Source organism: Amphibalanus amphitrite, unplaced genomic scaffold (genome assembly GCF_019059575.1).
Source record: "Amphibalanus amphitrite isolate SeventyFive unplaced genomic scaffold, NRLGWU_Aamphi_draft 000496F_arrow, whole genome shotgun sequence".
NCBI lineage: Eukaryota > Metazoa > Arthropoda > Thecostraca > Balanomorpha > Balanidae > Amphibalanus > Amphibalanus amphitrite.
In genome coordinates, this window is record NW_024881990.1 from 33,095 (window position 1) to 59,393 (window position 26,299).

At 51.1% G+C, this 26,299-nt stretch overlaps 2 protein-coding genes across 3 annotated transcripts in view; both read right to left on the reverse strand.

The window, feature by feature from the left end:
• The window catches only part of LOC122392676 (transient receptor potential channel pyrexia-like), a 38,531-nt gene extending 29,738 nt beyond the window's left edge, over positions 1-8,793 (reverse strand). Inside the window, exon 1 of the mRNA XM_043387814.1 lies at positions 8,332-8,793. Within this exon, the coding sequence (XP_043243749.1) occupies positions 8,332-8,512 (181 nt within the window). The 5' untranslated portion in view covers positions 8,513-8,793. The remainder of the gene's footprint in view (positions 1-8,331) is intronic.
• Positions 8,794-12,554: 3,761 nt separating this feature from the next.
• On the reverse strand, positions 12,555-26,270 carry LOC122392672 (dyslexia-associated protein KIAA0319-like protein). 2 transcript variants are annotated; one of them, XM_043387808.1, is made up of 16 exons: positions 26,221-26,270; positions 24,337-24,738; positions 23,678-24,012; positions 23,223-23,417; positions 22,434-22,668; positions 21,921-22,044; positions 21,318-21,422; positions 20,715-20,859; positions 20,297-20,408; positions 19,727-19,872; positions 17,982-18,172; positions 17,314-17,466; positions 16,681-16,857; positions 15,717-15,936; positions 14,680-14,871; positions 12,555-14,278 (listed from the first exon to the last, which is right to left on the reverse strand). In XM_043387808.1, the coding sequence occupies exons 2-16, from the start codon at positions 24,444-24,446 to the stop codon at positions 14,115-14,117; spliced, it is 2,604 nt and encodes an 867-aa protein (XP_043243743.1). In that variant the 5' UTR covers positions 24,447-24,738; positions 26,221-26,270; the 3' UTR covers positions 12,555-14,114. The 2 variants fall into 2 exon arrangements, with proteins under 2 accessions (XP_043243743.1, XP_043243744.1); XM_043387809.1 differs by lacking the exon at positions 26,221-26,270 and adding an exon at positions 26,007-26,067.
• Between the last annotated feature and the right edge of the window lie 29 nt (positions 26,271-26,299).

Here is a 26,299-nt window from a genome sequence, read left to right on the forward strand (position 1 = left end):
GTCACCACTCGCCCCTGCTGCTGACCCACCGAGCCACAGGCTCGCCGTCAATGCTCGCTGCATATTGAACAAGTCATCGCGCCTAATCTGACTATCGCCGTGCTGCTATCGCGTGGGGAATGAAAGGCTGACACCGCACGACCACGCTGTCATCTGGACACGGCGGCTGATTCCAATCGTACGCTCTGCGGGAGGAGACAAATCACATGTTGAGCGGTCTGATTATTGTGCGTTTTAAACAGAGAATCACTGCGATAGAGAAATTAACGGTACGGCCATAGCAGAAACGAAGGTTCTGTATCACATCAAACAAATTGCATCCGCCCAGAATCGATATTCATAGCACATTCAAATCCACTGCCTGCTGCCACAGATGAGTTACGAGGTACACGGCGTAGAGTTTGTAGGGGAGAGTGGGGCAAAGCGGCCACCCTAACGCTTTTCACGATGCCAACGCTTGATTTTTAAACTTGGAAAGATTCTTTCTATACCAATGTGATCCCTATTAAGCTGCCTTTTATTTCAACTGCGTTTTATTTCCAAAGGCGTTCATATATGAAAGATATTGACAAAACTTTAAACCTATGCATATTGGCCACTTTGCCCCATACCCTGGGGCAAAGCGGCCACCGGCGTCTTCTCAAGTCCCGACATGAGAAACAAAATAGTTGCCTCGTGTACGACTAGGGTATTTGATGGTGACAAGGTTAAGCGAGGATGGATGTTGACTTTATCATCTTCCATCTGTAGGTAAACAAAGAAAGGATTTTCATAAAAAAAAATTCATTGCATTATTTGGTAACTCATGCAACTGGAAAGTGGCCAAGATGAATGCATGACGACACATATGAATATAAATAATGTTTTTTATCCAGATGGAAGCAGCTCATGGCCAATTGGGGGGTGGCCACTTTGCCCCGGCCACTTTGCCCCGCGCATACCGTCCGAGACAAAAATATTCCAGCTTAGCTATTAGTGGGGTAAAAAACATTAAAAATGGTAGAATACATGTACGATAACCATGCAATGCATGGACAAGAACACTTATACAAATTCCAAACGGTTATGGAATAACATAACATTTAAAAATTGTAAACATAGTTGGTAACCTGGCAAGAAATGCTTTTCCGTGTTTCACAGAACAATGGTGATGGGCCTGAAACCCCGGTCTGGCTCATTCGAACGACCGTGAAGAGAAGTATAATTGGAAACCATAAATTGGAACTGACGCCAGCTATGGAGGGCTAAAACGATGGGTGGCCGCTTTGCCCCGGGTGGCCGCTTTGCCCCACTCTCCCCTACCCATCAGTAAACAGACATTTATCTCTCACTTTATGTCGCTCTTTACTTTCACGAGGCCGCGCCGCTGGTCACGGGCGGCCTGAGACCCCCTGCTCAGTATCGCGGGGCATTACGGAGTGTCCCGTGGTGGAACACGTGGAGATAGCACCGCAGACCCCACAGGAGCTAAGCTTGCAAGATCCCAGCGTCGTGACTGCGAATGCGAGGCTCTACAGAACTGCGCCAAGGGCTTTCTGCTACGCCCCCGACAGGATAAAACCCTGGTAGGTACTACGATGGCACAGGCAGGAGTCATTACTCATTACGCCGCCAAGCAGGCAAGCGTTCTAGCAAGCCTCCCTTGTAGACAGAAACCGACGTGACCCGGTGCCGCGCCTCCTGGGACCGCGCAGTCGGCAGAGAGGAGGCCGCGGACCGCACCCCACGGCCCGGTGCACGGTGGTCGTCTCTCCGTGCTCGGCAGACGCTCGCGTGCACGGTGCACCACCGGTGACCCGTGCACGCTAAGGCGACCTGTGACCCGCGCCTCTCGGGCCGCCGACCGTGCGAACCAGCGCGGCCGCCGAGCACAGGCCGCGGCGAGACGCTGAGCTGGCGCCGCGCCGGTCCACAGAGCCAGTGCAGATGGTATCAGCGCCGACACCACTTGTCTGATACCATTAAAATTAGACTTAAATTATCCGTGAATAGTGCGCGTTGCGAAACGGTCCGGTCTGGCTCGCGTGTAAGGCCGGCCCGACGTCTGATTGGTAATTTATGGACGGCGGGTGACCCGGCGGCGCTCCCTGGTACACCATGCAGTGGTGCTGGGACCGGGACTGTGCAGACCGGGTGGGTTATAGGCCGGGTCACCGCTGGGATAGAGCGAGCTGCGCCAGCTCGGCGGGCGGCGACAGCTCTCCCTGACGCAATAGTGCAGCTCTGAGCTCTCAGTACTGGGTGGCCGCAAGATGTCTGAACCGACCATGCCCATGGCTGGCTAATTGTGCTGCACGGGGACGTGACAAGGGGAAAAGAGAGGACCAACTGATGATATGGAGAGCTAAAAGCTGCAGGAATGCAGATTCGGCACCTGGCAGCATCAACTAGTTTAAGCAGAGTGAATTCCAATGTTATGAACTTAGGTTAAGATGGATATTTCCCTCCATCATTCCTTTTCCGTATTATTTTACAAAGTGGAACTTTTTGGAATAACTCGCCTATGTGAGATTCCCACACTCTTTCTACAAGACTCGGTCATGAGTATGACTCGCTGACCATTAGCCATGGATTATCGCCTGTTGGGTTACACATTGCACGTTCAATCCAGCGTGATGTCATGTTGAGTAAGTCGTGTTATTTATGAACCGTCTGGCTAAGCGGTACTTACCGAAAGATTATACGCACAGTTAACAGCATCCCACCCATGAATAACATCGATTTCTGCACGCGTCTCCGAATGCCTGGCTAAAGCCCCCGGAAGCCAGACATCCGTGCCGGAGCTCTGAATCTGTGACGTCATACCCGGAGTCTCTCCCGGACCTCGTCTCCGGCTGATCTCCGCCTCCGGCGCTCCCGGAGCGCCACAAACACCGACCGACACTGCTGAATGCATGTCCGTAAATACGGCGGTCTGCGCTGCGGTGCTCTGTAAATACTGGGCCGAAGCGAGGAACGGACAACTTCAGGGGTGAGCTCAGATCGCAAACCGTTTGAGGCGGCCGCTGCTGCAGGTAAGGACTCCGTCCCTGCTGAGGTGGCCAAATTGACAGGCTGTCACGTGCGCTCGATGCGTCACCGCCGTCGTGTCAGCCTGTCACCGGAGAGGAGCGTCAACAAGCAGGTCCAGTTTGACTTGGCGCTCCTCGGGTATGGCTCGGGATTTTCGGGGCGCGTTGGATGGCGTCGGGCAGTCCAGGGGGCCCGGCAGGGATTATAGCTGGACGGAACATGGGGTGGGGTCGTAGCGAAGGCGCTGCGACTTCGTCCTGTGAGGACACGGAACGGTTCTCAAACGGCACACCAACCAGCTGCAATCGAGCCGACGGAGACTGCAACTTTTGGACTGACAGGAAACGGTTTGTGATACGCTCGCCCTTTGGGGTGAGAAGTCTGTTCGTGAGACGCACTGGAGTCGAGCTCACAGGCACTGCGACTCCAGCAACCTTTGGGCGACAGGAAACGGTTTGTGAGTGACACACGAACTGCCCTGGTCGACTAGTACAGAGAAGATGAGTGTGACCTCTGAGGGACAGGAAGCGTCTCTCGAGCGGCTCACTAACCGCGGGCATTGAGTCGACCGGAGACGGACGGGCGGATGTCCTGCCTCGTGCAGCTCCGTGCCGGTCGGCCGTTCCTCAGAGGACACGTCACCGTGCGCCATAGACCGGAGATGGTCCGAGAAGCACTCACAGCGCCGCCACGGCTGCCGGGGACGTGCACACAGGAAGAGACGGAAGACGCTCTCATCTGAGTCATTACATGCAGACGGTGATGACTTGAGAATTGAGATCATGGATGCGTTGAGTCTATGACTCGCCTCAAGACGAGTATAAGAGCCTAAACGTGACAGGCAAAATAGATGCTAAAATGTAATGCAACTCCCACATAATATATTATCTTAGAATTTAGATGGTAGGTAACCTGAAATTCGACGAATGCAATAATGCTCTCCGTTGATAGTTTATCTTTAAACCCGGAGCTATCGATGTTTTCAGGGAGACGATGATAAGCCAGCCGATTATTTTTAGGTCTTCCAGGTTAAAATCATGAGATTAGCCCATCGGCTCATAGCATACTACGGCTTCGCTATTAACGGCAAAAATAGACGAGACATTCATCACCACACGTTTTAGCACCACATTAGTTCATAAATTGACAGCATCTCCCGATGCTGTTTATGAGCCAAATCTTGGCCAAATTTGCGTAGGAAGTTGTTAAAAGCCAACGCGATGTTTGTGTTTTCCAGCAGATTGTGTACGGATCAACCCAAGATATAACACATCACCCGTAGGGGAGAGTGGGGTAAGATGCCCAGGGTGGGAAAGACGCCCCACCCCCTCTAGCGGCGAAACAAAGAATCGAACCTGGAAATTAATGTTCTTTGCGTAAAGCGGAAGCCTGCCTTGTTAACTGCACAAAAATTTGCGAAGCTCAGTTAGGCAACGGCTGGCTGGTAATTGCATGTTTTTTATTTGCTGCTTTCAAAAAATATTTTGGTGTCAAAACATTGTAAATATCAAAGATTGTAGATAATTTTTGCGTCCCTTGCTATAGTCGTGATACATTGACATGCGTGTACTGTGTCCCAAACACTTTGTTTCAGGGTGAAGTTTTATGGCTAACAAATTGTACTGATTTGATGTTGCTTCGGTACCTTGGGGTAAGATGCCCCCTGTCCTGATGGGGAAAGACGCCCCCTAACTCCGTAGGCTGTCCTTCAAGCAGCCCGTCAGATCATTTATTACATACTTGTGATGAGAGACAAAAGCCGATCTGGGACTATTGAGAGTCCAGTACGGTCGGGTGCTCCCCATGCCGGTCTCTCGGCCCACACAACGACTTTTTTGGCGGCATCTGACTCTGAGAGCCCTCACGACGACCTCTGTGGGTCCCATTATTGGCTCCAGGGCCCCTCACGACATCCTTTGAGGGCTCCCACGTTGGCTCCACGGGCCGCGCTGGCATCTGAGGTCCCCACGATGGGCTCGAGAGCCCTCAAGCATCCTGAAGACCTATACGGGCCCCACAGTGGTCTCCGAACGCCACCACGGAGGCTTGTTTGGCCGCGCTGGACTATGATGGCCCTAACGATGACCTCTGAAGCCCCTTACGACTACTTTTGAGGGCCCTTACGATGACGTTTGGTGTCTACTGCAGGCTCGAAGGGACTACTGATCGTTCAGGCGATTCACGTGCCCATTTATGTCACTTATAGTGCAGGGGGGCATCTTCCCCAACGGCAGGGGGCGTCTTTCCCACCCTGTGGGGTAAGATGCCCCCTTTCACTTCTTCAGGAAAATGCTTAATAGCAAAAAAAGTTATCATATTTCAGGCACGAAAGTGTGATATTTTTGGAGAAAAATGATGTCGGCTTCCGTTGAAACTCCAAGTTTTTGCTTTCCGATCGTCATTTTCGAATAATATATGACATAGTAAAACCCTGGGCATCTTTCCCCACTCTCCCCTACCCATAACCTATAATGGGGCTGATATGCATACCTATCATTTGATCAACCGGGAAGCGCCCCTTAGGTCGACACCAAAATAGATCGTTACGATTGGATCGGTCGTCATGCGTGCCTAAGGTAGTGGCTGTATTGTGATCGTGACGGTGATGTGCTGTGCTGTGGTCCAAACCAGTCACTCGACCAGACCCATGTTATACATATTTTTACTCTTCCTGGTGTTCCCCTTGGGTAGAGAGAGCATAAATCTTGTCTGCAGTATAGATGGACCCCTCCCTCACATAGAAAAAGATCTGCGTCCGGCGGTTAGCGCACGACTGAAATAGCCCCTGCGCCGCTGTCTTTAGACCGCTGAAAACTGGTTGAAACGGCACAGGCCCGGCTCGGGCTCTCTTTCCAAACAATGGCTCGTCAGCGCGGCAGCTGTCGACAGGCGTTCGGCGCCGCTGATAGGCCCGGAGCGGCGCCGATGAGCGATGGTGCGCCATGGGACCGGAGCGGCGGGCCGTGAGGACTGAGGGATCGTAAAAAAATGACAGCTGAAGAGCAGCTCTCAGACTCACTCTCACACTACTTCCTCCTGCGATAACCTGCTTCCCCTCCGTTCCTCACTCCCTCCTCTCCCCCCCCCCCCCTCTCTCTCTCTCTCTCTCTCTCTCTCTCTCTCTTTCTCCCTCTGACCTCCTCTCTCTTTGCCTTTTTCCTCTCCTCTCTTCTCATGTTTTTTTTATCTTAGGTTTTATTACCGTCTTCTCGCATGCAAGGTCCCAACTCCCAGTATTGATAAATTGGTGGTATAATTCAACTCGTCATCGTCCCTGAACATCGATTAAAAAACGTCCCTTCGCTGAAGCGTGGCATGCCACTGTCGCTGACCGATTGGTGGTCACCGCGACCCATCGTGATGTCAGCTCGAGGTAATAAAGCCGCCGCTCACGGCCGGGGTTCGTGAACACCGATCGACGAGTGACACCTCCGGTCTGTAGCCGTTCACTCACGACAAGAACCATGCAGAACAGAAGCCGTCGCAAACAGGAAAGCGACTCGCACGACCCAGCAACAAGATGGCGGGGCGCGGCCGTTTGTCAGAGTTGTCCGCGTGCAGCGTTCGTGAGGTGGCTGCTTCATCATTTCCGTTTTCCTTCCCAAAAATAACTTTCCTCATCTTGTTTCAAATATTTGTCGGACGTACCTAATTCAATTTAATCGATCGACTCCATGCCAAGTGACTCAGCTGACATGTTGAATAGGATACCTATTGAACAAAGTCAATCATCTTCAGGAACGTGGATTAAAGTCAGCGTGTTTCCAAAATCACAACCAACTTTCTAGGTGCTCACTGGTTAGGTAGGAAAGGAAGACATACCATGGAAGTGCCCACTTGGTAGATAGGTGGGTTGGTAAGCGAAATTGCGACGCGTGTAAGAGCATATACGGACTAAGACCAGTTTCGCCAGATGCAGAAACAGTAAGTAAACCGTTTTTACTTTCAAAAGCTCATCAACTTGCTACCTACTCACTTAATGATACCTAAATGATAAAAGTAAATATGGCATGGAATGACTTTGTAAATATGTCAGTAAAAGGATCATGAGGGGATCTTACTTGCCCGAACGAGTATCCTATATACAAAATAAAAAGGATCGTGTTCACTGGTTATCCTGACGCATTGCTTTTTTCAATCACAACACCATCGAAAACATACGGCTCATAACACGAAACAGAGCTCTTCAAAATTCATGTTCGATCATCATCAACTAAACGTTTAGCAAGGGACACGTTATTTTGAGCAGCAAAACAACACCAGCCACGAAGCAAACTATAGCCAGAACATCGGCAGCCGATAAACGGTGAGGAGAGCACAAACAACTGTGATGCAGACGGACAAACGAAATTGCAATGATACACAACAAGGAGGTCATCCCAAAACGCCGCCTTAGTCACTCAGGGTCGTGTGAAAAACACATGCTTTATATCGTCTATTTCATTATAAACGCAAGTCTGAAGCAAACTCCTTTCAAATCGAATTGCGGAGCCAAATTGAGCGGTGTGAAAATACTAATGCCGTATGATTGAGGGACACTCATGCATAGAAGAACCTAACAAGATTCTCCTCTAAAGGAAGGTCGATTGATTGTAAATTTCAAAAATCGTACTCGAGAGCACACGGACAAAGGAACGGAGTGAAGTAAAAGGGATTTCTCTCAAGTTCGTGCGGCTCGACCGACACGCTCGTGCATGATTATCGTGAAGCAACTTCCTCCAATAGCGGCATTATCTCTGAAATTGATGTGTTTTCCGTGCAGCATTCAGCCGGATATTGTTCCTGAGAGAACCGTCTGGAAAGCCTCGCATCCCGGTATAGGTAAGCGTCTGCAGAGTGTGATGGGATGATGTGTAACCTTACATTCGATGAACGACCGGGGCTCGCTGATAGCGGCTCAATGACAGTCGTTGGCCCAGAACTGAACCCCGTGCTTTTCGCATAACTATAGGGGTCAGACTGGAGAAACACAATACACACAGACATGGGACACCTGCGGTTGGTCTCGACAGTCACATGTCAGCTCAGCTGCAGAGTAATCGAGTGCACATTCGACCGCGCCCATGACCATGAGGAGGATCGACTTACACAACACACATGGCTGGGACCAGTGGGCACAAAGCTGCAGAACGATAGGACCAGTGGCGGTCTGGGAACAGACTGCGAGGCTGTCACACAGTTGCACCAGACGCGGTCTCGGTCCACATGAACCCAGCAACTCGGAAGGACCCGGCCGGTGCCCTGCGGTCAGCTGGGGCCATGTTTCCAGGTTGGGGTCGGCGGACCGCCGGCCACAGCCCGGTCAAATATAGCGCTCACCTGAGACGCTGCCGAGGCTGAGGACGGTCCACCAGGGGCTGCGCTTTCCGGGCGGCTTATGCGGGCCGCGACGACCGTCTCCGTTCTCCGACTCGTCTGTCACATAGACCTGGACGGCGTGTGGCTGCAGCGGGTCGGAGCCGCGCCGCCCCAGCCCGTGGTCCTCCGTGCTGGTTAGCATGGCGGCGAGCGGAGCCCGACACGGGCGGTACTGACACTGGGTCACGACCACAGCACCGACACCGGGTGTAACTAATTCACTGAGCCGGCACGAAACACTGTTTTGTCACCAACACCACACCACCACAGCACCAGCGTCCGCCGCCCGGTCGGCAGCAGCTGGGGCGGCACGTACTCCCGGGCCGCGAGTCGAGACCCTTCTGACGTGCCGCGCCGCTCCGCCGCCCGGGCGCCGCCGTCACTTCCCCGCACGCCGCGCCGGCCGGCCGGGCGGTGGGCGCCGCGAGCTGGGTCGGCGCGGAGAGCTCACACGCGCCGCCCCCGCGCCGGTCGTAGCGGCGGGCGCCCACCCCCACCCCCGCCATGCCGATAGTCTGAGCGCATTGTGTCAAAAGGGTCCCCAGCTTTTCTAGAACCTGTAGTAATTTGAGGCGAGCGTCTTTGCGGAAGTGTATTTATAAATAACCTTGCGAATATTTTTCAGTCACCTAAGGTCGATAGTTAGTTTTCAGCTTCCGGGGGGCAAAAGTGTCAAAATTACTATTTTCACTGGAAATGTTTTTATGCTCATAACTTTACTCGGGATCGAAAAACTTACATTTTTATCCGCATTGTGTTTGTCCTCTAGCCGCATCGAATGAACTATAATTTAACCTAAGGACAAGTTCATGACCGAACGGGAAAAGGTCTTTGAGCTGAACACATTTAAGGGTTTTCATTTATCTAGGTCGCCTATATCATAAGCTACTGTCGATTGATTAATGGTGACCTATAGTGACCTAGTTTGACCTCAGGGATATACGTTGGGTAATGGGTTACGTGTGCATTTTTATTCGGTATTCAATATTATTTTTGCGCGATCTTCCAGGGCTGGAAGTGCATATGAGTTGTGTCCGAAAAAAGAGCAGTTCAGTTAGGTACCTATCTACTATTGATCGGATACCTTCAATTGAGAGCTCGTGAAATTGACCTGACTAGGTCAACGATGCTTAAAATCCGTGATAAACGTTAGATACCTACATTTATTCGTAACAATCGCCTTTTTCGATCATTGCAAATTTCAAAGCAATCGTTCCGTCTGTGATATCTGGCTATGGTTAATTTTCAAATACTTCTTGAGGTTGGGTAACATGACGTGACCGTTACCTTGCCCTGAGTGACCTGGGTCTGAGATTTTCGAACCACGTGCAGAGAAGATGCATCATAAGGTAGGCCGGCCTACGTCACATGTGGGGTAGGCCGGCACGAGGCTGCAGCCTCGTGGGATGGGACAAAATAAATAAAGTGTAAACGGTCCCGGCGTGGGGAAGTCAATTGTCTTTCAATTTCAGTTTTTTAACTCCATGGCCATGGGCTTGATATGAATTGCTTCCTTTTAGCTCAATCTAGTCAATAATCCTCTTAGGAGATCGAGCAAAGTGATAGTAAGGAGAGGGAGGTGAGCCATTAAGGACGAGTCAAGGAGTCAACTTGACTCCTTGACTCGTCCTTAAGGACGATTTTCCATCTCTAACTGGGCGCATGGCTCTTGGAGCTCTCGTTTTTGGCAGGATTTTTTTCTTCTTCTCTGGAATGGTTCAAAACGTGAATATACGGCAAAGATTTTGCCAGAATCGTGATTCCCTCGTCGCTGTAGCGGTCCTTAAGTCGCTGTAGCGGTCCTTCAGTCGCTGGAGCCTGGAACCATGGATTATGGTGAGCATTTACTTTTTCTTGAGGTGAAGTCACTATGACGGGATTTGGTGACCTGACTTCGAATGACTTGGGCTTAACGATGAACGAGCTTAATATGACTTTGGCATGCTCCGGTATAAGTCCGTCTAACCGGCAATATCCGAGAAAATAGTGCATGAGCAGGAAATTGCTTAGCAGAACATTCAGCAGAAAGCGAGGCGCAAGGCGAGGCGGAGTGAAGCTGGGAGGCCATAAATGCGTGACACATCGCTAGAACCCTGTCATCAGACGGTGCTTCTTCCCGCTGTGTAGCACTCTTCTTTCGCTGGCGGGGAACCCACTCCACGGCGCAGCGATGACGCTCATTAAAAATCCGTCAGACGGCGCCAGCTGAGTCCACAGACCCCCCCTCCAGGGAGACGCACCTCCCCTCGGGGGAGTGTGCTCATTACCGTACTGTGTGAGGCACGGCGCGGCTGCGTATTCAGTAAACCCGCTGCCACTTCCACACAAAGACGCGCATCCATGCAAAGACCTCAGAAGGAAACGGCACTCGCTAACGCTGACGCCGGGGCAGGACAGGAGAGGAAAAGGTCAAGGGTGGCAGGCAGCAGTTGCCGTCACGATCAGCTGAACAGGTACCGCTGGGGTCCTGTGACGTGCATGATCAATGAAACGCACGAGCTAGGTCGGGTGCCAAAGCCACGCTGATCTCAAATCTGTAGACTTACCAACACAAACACTGTTGGGCGGAACAAACTGGAAATAAGAAGTTATTCCCCGGCTGTAACGTTGTTATAGATACTAGATATGCAAATTGCAGCGGTGAACAGAACAGTCGCCTGCTCCTTAAGACGTCTTTGCTCTGCTGATTCTTGAGCAAGAGAAGTAACGAGGTAGACTGACAATATTTTATCCGTGACGTTACGTAAATAGACCTCATCATCTGATATGAGGCAGATTTGCTCCATGAATGCTTATCTCGGAGATGAATGCATCCACTCCCATTTCAAAAGTCATGCGCCTATTGCTACAAAAGTGTCCCTGCATGACACTAAGCGTCACAGCGAATCCTGTCGTGAAACACAGCGGTGCTCATTACAAAGCAGACTAATATCTTTCCCAGCGGCACACCGTTACGAAGCTGTCAACTCAGAGCAGCATGATGCGAGGAGCGGAGCTTGCATGTCGATGGCCCACTGGTGAAATGACATTGTGCACTGCACAACATACAGCATTGGACAACGGACATGTGCAATGAACACGACAGACGGCACAAGTACATATAGGTCCTGTTAGCGAACCGGTCCCCGAATTCAGCGTCATGCTAAAATCTTGGCCGATATTCTTTAACCCGCGCACCGACGGGGGTCTGCGCCAACTTAGTACCGACGGGGGGGGGCGGATGACCGCCCCCCCCCTGAGATCTCGAGAACGAAGCAAGATAGCGACAAGCGGTAAACGGCATCGGATACGCACGGTCAAGATCTACAATTTTTACTAAGGTCATTTTCAGGTCAGGTCAAAGATGACGTCACAGGGGTCGAAAAAGTCAAAATGGCGGCGCTAGATATGGAGAGAGTTTTTCTCGAATAACTTTCGAATTAGTCAAGATAGGAACAAACTAAGGGCATCATCGTGATCCTCTCGTCAATCCGCATCGAATGATATATATGTTGACCTCGAAAGGTCAAGGTCAAAGGTTGACCTCAGGTCACGTGACCTCGAGGTCATCATGTATATCATTCGATGCGTCTTGACGAGCTGAACACAATGAGACCATCCACGCGTCTGTATCTTGTTCCTGTACGGAGTTATTGGCCAAAAACCTTTGGTGACCTTTGATGACGTCACATGACCTCACAGCTGCCCAACAGCAAAACAGACCTCAAGGTAGTGAAGGTTGATCGTATATGAAGTCATGTATGGTATATGGGGCCATTCCGACCCGTTTTAGTGGTAAAAACAGGGAGTTGATTTTTCCCCCATTGACTTATAATGGGGAGGTCGCGAAATTGACCTGACCTTAGGTCACCGATATCAAAATTCCGAGATATACAAATTGTAGCTACTAATGACCTAATAACATCCTGCGACTTTCAAAGGCCTCCGACATCTACTGTAGCTCTGGCACGGTGACAAAGTTGCAAAAAAGTGACTTGAGGTTGGGTCATTCAAAGTGACCTGGTGACCTGACCTTGAAAGGTAGGAGGTTCAAACTTGCACACCATGTGTAAAATTGATAAGGGAATAGTCATACCAAATTTCGCGGCGCTACGCGCCGCGGTTTTCCCGCTATTCGCGAAAAACCTCAGGGGGGGGCGGATATCCGCCCCCCCCCGTCGGTGCGCGGGTTAAGTTAAGTGATATTTACGAGCATCCACCTGTATTTAATGGCTGAGACCACGACTGCACGTAAATGGCATACAAGACGCACCCAGCGACCCGGTGCTCGGGGGTGGGTGGTTCCCCAATCTTTCCAGACTACAAACCCCACCATGCACACGCTCCACCCGCACCTAATGCCCGCGGCGCCGCCGCCCTAGGTCCCGCACCACTCACTGGCAAGAACAAAGCACCGCAGAGCGCTCGCTACAACATATCACAACCACGACCGCCGCCACGGCGCCGGCGAAGGCAATAACAAACATCGCGCCGCGTTGGTCAGGTCTATAACGTAAAAGAAACGGCACTGAATCACTCACAGACACACGGGCGAAATGCGCTGTCCGGACTATTGCACTCTGTCTAGAGGGAGGCGGCGAGGGGACGTCCACCTGTTAGATCGGATTCGGGCGTTACCGGTTGGGAGGACGTGAGACTGGCTCAGACAGACCAGCCGCACACGCTACAACGGTACCTCGTTTATACGGCGGATTAAATATGTCACAAATAAGACTGCAACGACAAAACACAATCACACATACACCATTCAGTAAACTTCTCCCAGGAGAATAAGATCAACCCGAACTCGATGACTAAATAAGCTCAAAGTAACCGATCGGGAAAGCTAAACACCAATCCACCTAACACTGTTCAGCATGTAGATCACCAGTTAAACACTGACCTATGAAAGAGATGTCTTGCGCCAGCTAAACCAGGCTCAACCTTCACTGACCGAACTTGACTCAACCAGGGTATCCACTGACGTGACTCAAGGGCGAGTCATAGTCATGGATGTCTTTGCACCTCAGCATTGCACTCCTCAGGAACCACTGGCACTCACGACATCCTGCTGAGCTGATCCCGCGACCTCGCTCAGACCTGTCTCAGTTGTGACCTGTACCTGTAGTCCATACCTGCTCCTGTCTGAGGCAGCCGAGGCGCCTTCAATCTCCATCAAAACCCCCTATCGCCGGCAGGTGCAGGGCCCATAGTCGGCCCGTTTTGCGCCCAGAGGACGGACCTAACCCGGCCTGGCCTGGACGCATGACACGGTGCATTCAAAGCGTGCCGTCGAGCGCGCAACCAAGTCCGTTCAACGGTGAACACAGATCGTCAACTGAACACAGATAGACGTCACCCTCGGTGGACGTGAACGCGACGATTGGGGGCCGCCAGAGGACGGACCGATGTCCCCCTGGCGGTCGCGGTCGCGCGCGGAATGCATCCTGAGGTATCACAGAGAGATACAAGCCGACACTACGATCGGCATCTCTGACCGAACGTTACACACTACACGTCATGAGCGACTACACCACGAGTCGCGGTAGTCAGTCACCGCCGGCACAGTCCTGACTCCTACGAGTCAGCACAGTCCTGACTCCTACGAGTCACTGAGCCAGTTGCCGGCTACGGGCTGGACTTGCGTCCACTCTTCGCGCCTTGCCGACCCGGCGGCGACTCCAACCAGCCTGACTGGCATCTCGACCATCACTACTGACCTAGATTATAACCCAAATCACACCTATAGGTCCCCAACGTACCACCTACATCTTTTTGCCGGCTTTGGGCGGACGTGACACGCCGTTTCGCTTACGGCGTTTGTTGTTGTTTCTGGATGGTCGCCGCCGACCGGAGGCGGCTTCAAAGAGAGGTTCGCTCTCCGAGTCGGTCTCTGAGGCCATCAGGCTGCTGGCAGAGTGGCCGCCGTCTGTCGGGGATTCAGAGGATTGTTAAGAAGGGTCAACAGACAACAGACAGTCAGGAAAGGTCAGCAGACAGCCAGAGGGATCAACAGGGGCAACACGTCGTAACAAAAGATCAGCAAAGTCAGCAGATGCTCCAAGAAAGCCAAACTATAAATTACGAGAAGGAAAACCAACCGGTAGCACAAGGCAAAATAGGTGTACCAAGAAGAGGCGATAAACTCAGTAAACATTGCGGAAAGTGGTGTACATTCTTCTCTAGCAACACAGCTTCGCACTGAACAACGGTATGCACCAATCTCGCTAACGGTTCCCCATCTCCTCCCATGCTCGACTCATCTCTTTCCCAAACAGCCAGCCTCCCCTGACACTGTGTTCTACCCACCGACCTCCGCGCGACACCTACTTTTGGGCAGCATCTGTAGTCCCTCAGGATCGCTGACGGGCGTGTAGCGCGCGCGGCGGGTCCGTCTCAGTCCGGAGCCGACTCCGGCGGAGCCACAGCGGCGACGCAGCAGGCAGATGGCCGCCCACACGGCCACGCCCAGCGCGACGACCAGCGAGAACGAGATGATGATGACGTACAGAACGCTCCAGTCTGTGGAGGGGGAGAGGATGTGGAATCATATATAGCGCTACGTCTGGTGACGGGGAGGGGATAGGTATTTACACACGGCGCTCCAGTCTAGTGGGAAGGGGAGAATTAGAGAATTATACACAGTGTTCCAGTCTGGTGGAGAGTGGGACAATGCGGAATTATACACCAAGCTCCAAACGTCTACTGGGAAGGGGACAAGATGGTATCATACACAAGCTAACGCTCCAGTCTTCGGAATAAATCACTCCACTACAGTCATGGTGAGGCTTCAGTATAAATCGTTCCAGTGAAACTCATGATGAGAATGCCGTATTGGTACGCGGTTAAAGTTACACGCTAGCGCGAGAAGCAATGGGAGCACGGTTGGGCGGGGGGGGGGGGGGCGCAGATATCGGGCTGCTGCAAACGAAATGTCAGAGGTTAGGCTGGCGTGCAGCGGGTTCAACTGCAGGGGGAACGGATCAGAATTCAGAGGTGGATGTCTCAATACTGAGAATAGAGCGGTTAGATCAGGTAGCTTCCAAGGATGGAAGGGGACCGCAAATATTGATTCCCAGAATGTAAATGACAGCTAGCATCGAAGTATGCGACGAGACGAATACTCAGCCAGGAGACAGATAACACAGCCTGTCATGCATTTTCTGCAAATCGGCCGTGCCTACGTAACATCGTAATATAGTCGGTCACCCACCAGACGTACATGTTTGCCTTTGAAAGCACTGGAAGTGCCTGCATACAACACTAAGGCCGGCATTTTATCGCTCACCCATGAGACCTAGTGGCGTGCTCACATACCCGACAGACACACGCTACCCATGCCCCAGCTTCCCACACCCTCCACTCACCACAGTTCGCCTGTCCATCGCTGCCGAGCCTCTTGAAGAAGTTCTCCGTCCAGAATCGGTCGCAGACACAGAGTCGCGTGGTCTCGTCACACCGTCCGTGACCTGAGCACGGGTTCTGGCAGGTGACTGTGTCTAGGAGGAGGACGGCGTGGTCCAGCGCCGACGGGTCCGAGCGGAGGTGAGCGCGCAGAGCGGATACGACCGACACGCCGGGCAGCATCTGAGGTAGAGAAAGGGGAGTTAAAGACAGGAACAGTATCTACCGCCAAAACACACACCGGGCAGCATTTGAGGTAGAGGGAGGCCGGGGGTTAGATAGAGGAGGAACATAACCATCACAATCGACACACACATGACACAACAGCGTCTATGGCAACAGAGGGGAGGTTTAAAGCAGACGATGGTAGTTTGGGGATAGCTGCTCAAACGAAATGCATTGTAGGAGCAGGGAGAGATAACACCACCGACAACTAATAACATCTAAGTCAAGAATGGTGAATAAGATATCACACTGAACACATTGATAGATAACTGATCCTCATATTCCACATCATGTGGATATGAAAGGGGAATGTTTTTTGATACCCAATCTTAGGATAACATCCGGGACAAGAGAGCCCGCCCGGCCTGGCAAAGCGCGTCAGCTTCTGTCGTCATCTGCCCATTTTGTATCTGCCTGATTACCAGTTTTACGCAGTTTATCAATCTCCGGTAATTTGCTACTACAAATGACCTTTCCTATACGGTTGCCTGTCCAACAACGCGTAATAAAATAAGCCCTTGCTATGTGGTTAGCATCTCCTCAAACCAGTATGGGCGGTAAAATGTAAATGACATGGATTTTCAGCGCGCCCCTCCTGAGCAGGATAATTGTACTTCTGGCATTTTCACATAAGCCGTGCAACCGTCACGTCCAGTCATTATCTCCGATATACCGCTGGATTGGACCAAGCCTGTAACTGACCTTTATCTGCGGTTTGGCGCCGTCTGACAGGGTAGTCTCAGACGCAGTGAGCTCCACCAGAAGGTGCCCAGTGCGGGGCTCAGCCGACCAGCGCAGCAGACGCACCTGTACGTCCCCGCTGGAGGGTACCAGGAGAGCCACCTTTCGCACCAGGGCCTCCTGCTGCGCCTGGGTCCACTGGAACACACACATAGGGAGGGAGTGTTACACAGGGTACCGGGAGGGCCACCTTCCGTATCAGGACCTCCTGCTGCGCCTGGGTCCACTGAAACATACAGGAGGAGGGAGTGTTATACACTTAGCGCCCAGAGGATAATTATAATGGAAACCAGTAGCGTCATCTACTGACCACAGCAGACCCAAATATGTAACGGAATCTGCCTTCAAATCTATAAATTAATTTTCTAGGAAGCACATTAATCGGAAATGAAAACTCATGGGCTGGTGATCACTTGCAGCAGGACGCACAATTAACTGAAAACTAATTATTTCATCACACAGCACACGATGTGTACAGTGTTTGGTCATAACAATACCACAAATAACTAGACAATACCCACACTCATATCATGATAGCTTGGAGTGAAAAATAGCTCAACCATCCCCGCCCAGCAGTGATGTTGCACAGCGTACCTGTCCGAATGGGACGTCGAGCTCGACCCTGATCTGGCTGTCGATGTACGGGTCCTCCTGGATGACCACGGAGACGGTGTCGCGCGCCGTGGCGCCCTGCTCGTCGGTGACGGTCAGGTGGAACCGGTACAACCCGGCGACCATGTCCACCAGCTGGTGGACAGAGCGGGGGAGGAGGGGTGTCAGGTGGAACCGGTACAACCCGGCGACCATGTCCACCAGCTGGCGAGCGGAGTAGGGAGGGTCACCGTAGGAACAGGGGGTCATGTGCACCACCAGAGGGCTACGGGCTAATTACGTATTATGCGTGACTGGGTATACTTCGTGCATTACTGTTAAGAAGTGCAGGATTTTGGTGAAAGCTGACGCTCAGTAATACATACCGTAAAAATCAATATAGTTATCAGTAAACCATAAGACAAAAAAAGTCCGAGGTAACTGAAATGCAAGGGATCGCGGCTAGCCAATCGGGCAATACAGCTCTAAAAGAAGAACAACGACAAAAGACACCCCTAACGCCGTACCAACATGCAATCATTTTTCACTGCTCTGACTTTCCTAACTACACGTCCCGCTAGACCCCTAGCCTTTGCTCTCATACTTCCCTTGCACCACTCCCACTCCTCATTAACAGGGAGCAAACCGCATACAAGTCCCCGCCTCCTCACCTGCAGCGAGCAGGCCGTGTCCGTATCGCCCACCACCCGGCCGGCGGCCAGACTGCTGCCGTCCCTGCTCCACTTCCAGCTGACGATACGGACGTCGTCCGATGACCGGGAGCCGTTCAGGGTGACCACAGAGACGGGCAGGTGCACCGTCAGGTCACCGCCAGCGTCCGCCACCGGCGGCGCGTTCGTCGCTGGAAGGAGGGGGGGGGGGGGCAGAGTGGTTAGACATACCAGTGACGGTGCATCTGTTAGGTACTGGGATTGTCTGATGATTGAAATATGAGTGACAACTCACGGTAAGCCCAAACACTGCATGAGGACTCCTCCTCTTGAGATTTCTATGCGCATTAGTTGTTTAGTCTCAACTATTACCTGGTACCGCTATTATATTTTGTTCTGTTATATCATTGGCAAATACAGTATCACCCTCTCACCCTCATAAAACGATAAATACAGACTATACCCCACACAAGACACTTAACCCGCGCCCCGTTGGGCTCTGCCGAGCAACGCGCCCGGTTGGGGGGGGGGCCATTTTGGCCCCCCCCCCCCCCTAAGATCTCGAGAACCACGCAACATAGCGACAAGCGGTAAACGGCGTTGGATAGCCCCAACGGGGAACTATCTTGTGACCCAATTTTATTGACCTAGGTCAAACCGATGACGTCACAGGTCAGGTCAAAGGTCCAATTTTCACCGTTTACGGGCACTTCAAGAAATGCGTTGTAAAATCGAGTAAAATGCATTTCATTGAAAATCATCGATGGGGAAATGTTCTTCAAACACATATTTTGCTATTTGAGGTCACTGATACCAGGTCAGGTCACAGAGGTCAGGTCACGGGGGGGTCACAATATGAAAGTGTCGTGTGATACATGTTTTATGGTCCATTTTACATGACAAATGCGATTATATGGGTCAGGCAGCCTTTGGGGCCAGCTTAGATCACGTTTTGGTCAAGGTCAGGTCAAGGTCAGGTCAAGGTCAGGTCAAATTAGGTCAAATTTCAAAGTTAATATTTTTGCATAAAATGGGTATCGAATCGATGCAGCTCGTCACGGGGAGTTCAATGGTGGTCTTTGTTTTGCCGTACGAGGTCTAGAATTGCTAAAAATTGAGTTCAAAAATTTGACGTCATCATTTTTGAACAGTTTTTTCGCTATAACTTGGCCAAAAAACGAGATATCGATCTGAAATTTGGTATGTATATAGAAGAGCGCTGGGACTATCACATATATTCCGGTTTTTTCGAAATTCGGAAAATTTTTGGATTTTTTCAAAGTTTTTCTAAAAAAATAATTTTTTGATTTTTTTTGGTCAAAAACCAAAAATTTTGAAAATCCGAGATAGCAGTTTTGTAGCGCCGCCTTTTGTCTACTAGACCATATAAAGAACTTTGAAATTGCTTGATAACTGTAGATTTGGTGAGCGTTTCAAGATTGCATGTTTTTTGCTCATTTTTGCTCGAACATGACCTCAGTTTGACCTCAATAACTCCTGACCTAAGGTGACCTAAGACTTGAAATTTGGTGTGAAGGTGTCAAATTGATGCCCGGGAAGGTACTGAAAATTTGGCGGCGCTGCGCGCCGCCGTTTTCTTGCTATTCAGGAAAAACCACAGGGGGGGCCAAAATGGCCCCCCCCCCCAACGGGGCGAGAGTTAACAGGACGAAGCCGCCCATCCTTCAATCGGTGTAAAGCAAGTCAGCCCCGAACCGTGTATTGTACACGAGCAGCTCACCCACCCTGGATGACGGTGACGTTGGTCAGCGCGCTGCTGTTGCTGGCGTCGTCCCAGACGGTCAGACGGAACACGTACAGGCCGCGCGTCAGAGACGTGGCGTTCGCCACCGGCTGCGTCGAGTTGACGATCTTGGAGGTGGTCGGGCCGCTGCGACAAAAAGATGGGGACGATATTAGGTGCAGTCAGATGCAGTTGCTGCCTGACTGGCGTCCGCAGGATAAGGGTGTCAAAAAATGTTGTATGAGCTTCCAACGCGCCATGAACAACAATCCAAAACATGTTATAGAATAGGTGGAGTCTGCGGGATTTAATAATGATCCTATTCGGATCCAGCACCACCTGACCTCCACTGATTCTGGACCGACTCCGACGTCCTGTTCTCCGGCCGCTAGTGGCGCACCCGCAGCTAAATTCACGGCGGCCCCTCAGAGCCTTCCTCCCACGGCAAGCAGACCACTGCACCCACCACTTACACACCCATGACCCAGCTGACCACGAACTATCCATAGCTCCCGGTAACCACACCAAATTGTGCTCAGCTGGTGAACTTCCTTATCGCGCACTGACCCACCTGATCTGCTCCCAGAGCCAGCTGGTGACACGCAGGTTGTCGTGGCTGCCGGAGCCGTCCAGAACGGCCCAGGTGCGCGGCAGCGTCAGCGTCTGATTCTTGCCCGCCACGGCTGTTGAAAGACGCGAGACGTAAAGTTTCAGTGCACATAGTTAGTGAAACGACATAACACAGGCTGGGGGATGTCGCCAAGAGAACACAGATTACAAGTCACAGCTATGCGAGTCAACACATGATTCCAGACACAGATTCCAGAGAGAAAATGAAACGGATGGCTGGAGTTGGACTTCCATGAAATGCATTTGAGACTGAAGAAAAGCAAGCAATTTCAATGAAAATCACTATATAAAGTGTCGCCACAAAACGTTTCCATTTTCTGGAGGCGATAGTGACCACTGCGTGTCAGTTTCTTCCTCACCGGTTGGAGGAGTGTTGGGCTGCGATTTCACCACCACCAGCACACTGTCCGTGCTCGTATGCTCGGCCGAGTCGGTCACCTTCAGTATAAACTCGTAGACGCCCTTCTCAAGGTTGGACAGATGCAGAAACGGTTTGTGGGTATCCTGTCAACAATCCGATAAACATTAAAACCATCGCCGGAGACTGACTCGGAGAATTCCGCTCCCACATGATGAAGGCTGCAACACAGCTTTAATATTTACATTTCTAATATAGCAAGAGTCCATACAGGGTTCAATTTCCACCTCCTATCGAGTGGAAGGTACAGATTGAATACGACCTTATGATACGGACAGACCACCGTCGCTACTTGAACTGTGCTATCAACTAGGTCAGCGCATCAAGCACAAGGAAAGCCTAGACTTTAAACCACCTACGTTGTAATGCTGTGATCGGTAATCATCAAGGAAAAAAGGAAATAAAATGATTTAAAGAAAAGGAAACAGCCATTGCATATAGCGCCTGCGAAGTGCGAGTGTGAAAAATACAGACGTGCTTCATGTAAGATGACGATCATTAACGATGACCCACGATGCAGTTATGCGAATTGTGCCGTAATTACCTGCATATCGACGGCTCTATCCTCAGAGCCCGGTGCCTTGGTCCACTCGTACGAGACAATGCCCTTGTCGTCTGTGCTGGCGTTTCCGTACAGTGTTACTGCATTCTGCCGCAGAGAATGGGTAGAAATGTAGCGGGTTAACTGAGGACACGATATCGGGTTGATAAGCAGCATAGCATCTTCATCGATTATTCCCCGATTAAAATATTTGAGCTTAGGGCAATTACCTACTCATCACATGTCGCCAGTGCGTTCGACTCGTACCGTGGCCCATCTAAGGCATCAATGGAACGAGGCCATCGCCACAGTCTACTAGACACAAACATCGGTCCCATTCCATTTCATAGCTATTCCATTTTATAGCTATCAACGACTCGCTCTCAGAGCCGTTATCGTCAGTCTTAGCCCGAGTCAGCAACACTTACTAAATGACCAGTGACCAGAGTACACAACACTGCTGAGAGCGTTGCCTCGGCCAACATAAACTTCAATAACACACTGACTTTTCTTTACATGACAACTACAGATATATTCGTGATATATTCTATATATAGACATAGATATATCTTAAAGATAGCGACTGAGCATCAAAGGGCGACTCACCGTGGGCAGGTAGACGACCACGTCTTCGCCTGCGTTGGCCTGTGGCGCATAGTCGACCTCCTTCAGCACTATGATGTGCGCGTCCGCGGAGGAGCTCAGATGTTCGGCGTCCTCGACCGTCAGCCTGCGGCACACACAACGTGAAATTAACAATACAGCAAGCATTTACACAGGCATTTATATTTTGGTTGGTGCCTTGCAAACACCGGCAGCTGCCTGTCCGAACGTGGTCTAGACAGGGCACATGCATTTCATAGCACACACTAATTCTGTGAGAAATTTGATGTGTAACAAGTCTTGCTCACAGACATCATTCAAGGGCAGCACAATCAAATTGATCAGAATCAGTTATAAAACAAAACACATACTTTTTAATGGATCACTGCGGGCTACAAGCACTGATAACTTCTACCCTGACTAGGCCTGAGCTACTTCTCGGGTTCTATGGAGCTTTCTATCTCTCCCACTAACGGCGCAGTCGGTAGTGGGAGACTCCATACGGCCAAAACTGACCGTATGGTGTAGTTGCCGGGCGTCAGGTTCTCCAGCTGCAGTGTGGCGGCGCGCGGCAGCTCCTGTCCGGGCCAGGTCAGCGGTGCCGCCACCACCTCCCAGTTGTAGACCAGCTGGTCCGACGGCAGATCGTCAGTCGAGTCGGATCCCTCCAGCAGCGCCTTCGAGTTGGGCAAGTAGAGCGTCTGGTTGACCGGCGAGACCACGGCCACCGGCGGCTGGTTCACCCGGGGAGCTGGCAGCGGCCGAGCACAGAATGGTCAGCAGAAGGCCGAACACTGAATGGTCGGAGGGACTCGGGGAGAAAGAGGTCGTACCCGCGGCAGATGTATGATCATATACAGCTACTTCGCTGTCTTTATGAATAAATATCTCGTCTCTTCACGTCAGTCTATTCGTTCGCCTATGTCTTCGTTCATCTGCCCGTCCGTTCACTTCCATTTCAGTCCATCTGTCCGTCCTCTCACCTTCCAGTCAGTCCATCTGTCTGTCTGCCCCTATTCGTCAGTCCGTCCGTTCGTTAAAGTTCGTTTGATCATTTGTCCGTCCTGTCACTCTTCAGTTGATCAGTTCGTCCGTTCTTATCCGCCCGTCTGTCCGTTTCTATCGAGCATTTCGTTCGTCCGCTGTTTCATATACGTGTCTATCCACCCGCCTGTTCCTCCACTCATGCGTCCACTCGTTCGTCCGGCCTTCAGTCACTTCTTTCATCTGTTCGTCCTCCTTCCTCATTCTGTCCTTCCATTATACTCTAAATCCATCCATATCCTCCCGTATCCCGCGGCTCACCAGGTTTAACGGTGACATTGGCCACGGTCCTTCCCAGGGAGTGACGTCCCTCCACATCCAGCTGGAACACGTACACGCCGGCGGTGAGGTGCCGCAGCTTGAACTGCGCCTGGGCTGCGTCACTCATGGACGCTCCGTCTGCCACCGGGGTGGATACCTCCGGTAGCAGCTGCCACATGTAGGTGTATGACTCGCCTGGCCGCGGGGAGGAGGTCAGGTCAGTGAGGTAAACATGGTGTACTTGTGAGTCAGATAACTAGTGAGAAATGCAACGAAAAAAAAACTTCAGTTTGAGCGTCGTACGCTGTCATACGACAGAGTCGGGAGGAGCACGAAATAAGCGAACACAAACAGCTTTGTGCCCGCGTTATAACCCTCCAATCCATGGACAACGATTGACTGCCTGCCAGCCTCATGACCAATGGAACACTCGAGACATCTCAGCCGCTCCTTACCGTCTGCCGGCGGCGGGTCGACGACCGCCTCCAGCTGGACGTCACTCTCCGGCAGCGTGATGGTCTTGTTGACCACACGGACGGCCAGCGGCGCTGCCGTGGAGACGGTGGGCGGCGGTGGCTCGGTGGAGGCGGCGGCGGCGGCCGGCGGGCCGCACTGGCCGCCCTCCCCCAGCACCTGACCCGGCGGACACCGGCACACGCCCGCCTCCGGCCGGTCGGGCAGCGGCTCGCACTGCTGTGACGGCGGGCAGGCGGCGCTCACAGACGGCTCGCACGGCTGGCCGGTGGCGTCCCGGGACGGAGACGGTGGGGGTGATGCAGACGAACTGTCGCTGGGGAGACGGACAGACAGACACAGTTCAGTCAAGAGCTGGGAATACGGAGATCATGCACAGGCGTACCAATTTGCAAACTAAAGCGAACAGCGGTTATGGTGTAAAATGTACATGAAATAGACTCAGCACATTCATTCATTCTTAACAAAACAGTATAGAATAGAAAAGTGGCATATACCTTGGCCCTAACTCAGGTGCCTAACTGAGGTGCATCGTTTCTTATTTGAGGGCAAATACCCACAACCTCTCTGCATTTTTTTTTTGGGGCCTTAGGGTGCATCAACAGCAGTCATTAACCCCAATCCCTCCAGTCCAGCTCACCTGGCCAGCAGAGCGGCAGTGGCCGGCAGCTCAGCGGCAGACATCTCCCAGCTGATCAGCCATATCTTCTGCTTGTGACCGCGGTGACGCTTAGGTAGTGTCACAGCCATCCCGTCCACAGGCCAGCAGCACACACTCGTCCCCTTCCAGAACAGCCAGCCGGCAGCGGGGCTGACCGCAGCACAAGTGGGGACAGCTGGTAGTAGCTGAGGCTGTGCTGATGTTGGCTAGCTTCGTCAGGCTCGGCGAGGTGAGATCAAGACGGCGACCTGATTGAACGGCCGCTGAGCAGCCGGCTGGCAGAGGGGTCTCTGTGACTGAACTGGCAGCTAGGGTGGTCTGTGCCCCAGACAGTTGGCAGCTGGCAGCCAGCAGCAGGCAAAGCCACATTGCTGCTTGACACTGCAACAAGGCAGGATCTGGTCAGTTATTGCCTACCTACCAGAAAAATTAGATAGGTGGTAAAAGATACCACACCACACTTCAAAACAATGAAAACATAGTGGCAAAAATGACAAACCACAAGAGCCTGAAGTCATATCTGCTTTCTACCATGCGAGTTCCACCAATGAGACACCAGGAAATTACAGCATGCTGATAAAAGAAAAAAGCCAGCAAACAGCCATCTGTAAATTCATGAGACCATTCACTGACAATCAACAGGGGACATATTGCTGATTTCCATGCAGTATTTAATGCATATCTTGCCTCTTCCTTGCGGTGTTTGGGCTTCTATAATTAGTATGCAATGTTTCTGCCATTATTTGGTCACATTACAGTTCATGTCTTTTTAGTCCTAAATGGAGTCATAATAGCAATAGTATGTCATGACCCACAGCAAATGGGTAACTATTATCTGCAGTCCAGGCACCAGTCAGAATACACATTTTTACTTGTCATTCTGATTCAGGCTTGCAGGCCCTTACCTCAGTTGGGGAAACTACGAGGCGAAGATCCAAAAATTGATCAGCCAATCAATGGCTGGAGTGGGTGGGGGCTGGGGCGATGACCATATATGGTCATAAAATCAGAAAACTTCCTCTTTTCCATGGATCCTAGCATTCAAATAAAAAATAGGGCATTATAATGTTTTTAACCACACAAGGCCTACACTCACTCGGTGCACAATGCACTGGCCGCTCTAAATCACAGAGTTAGGACAAGGTCAAACAGTGATTGGCAAATATGGCGGATTGAAACAGACGTGCCAAAAAATGTAAGCACCACCATGGTTTTAAAATGTCATTAATTTCATTATTTTGCATATTGTTTTTCCAATTCAAATTGTGGTTAGATTATCATTTTAAAACTACATATCTTTATTTATTGTAATGAAATTAAATCTTATAACAATTTTCTTTCAAAATATCAATCCATTTATGGAATGGCCAGCTGATTGTGACGCCCACAACCCGCAGAAAAGCTGTTTTTCTATCATCATTTTGGAGTGAATTCGTCAAATTTAATTGAATCACGTTAATTCTTAGTGGGAAATGGAAGCCTTTTCTCCGATAAGTGGACGGGATACCGCAAGTACAGGCAGGTTATACCGTTTTTCACGGCCGTGTCCCGTAGAAGCGAGGGCTGCATTTATGCCCATATATGGTCATCAAAAGTCCATTTATTGACCAATCCATTTTTATCTTCGCCTCGTAGTTTCCCCAACTGACCTTCATAACAGAAGACTGCCAATTTCAGTGCATGCAGTATGTACATAATTTGGGATATTTTAGAAGGCGGGCGGTAGGTCGGTTAATGACTCCACATCCTGATCATAAGCAAGCAAACAAGCTGATCTCTAACATGAAAGGTTACTTAAACTTCCATGCAAGCTTCCATGCATCAAAAAACATTAAAATAATTAAGAATAACTATGAATCTCACCATCTCTCATTCTTCAAGCAGCAGCACAGTTTAATCTCACACAAATTTGGCGCATGGGAGTCAAAATAATCACTGGTAT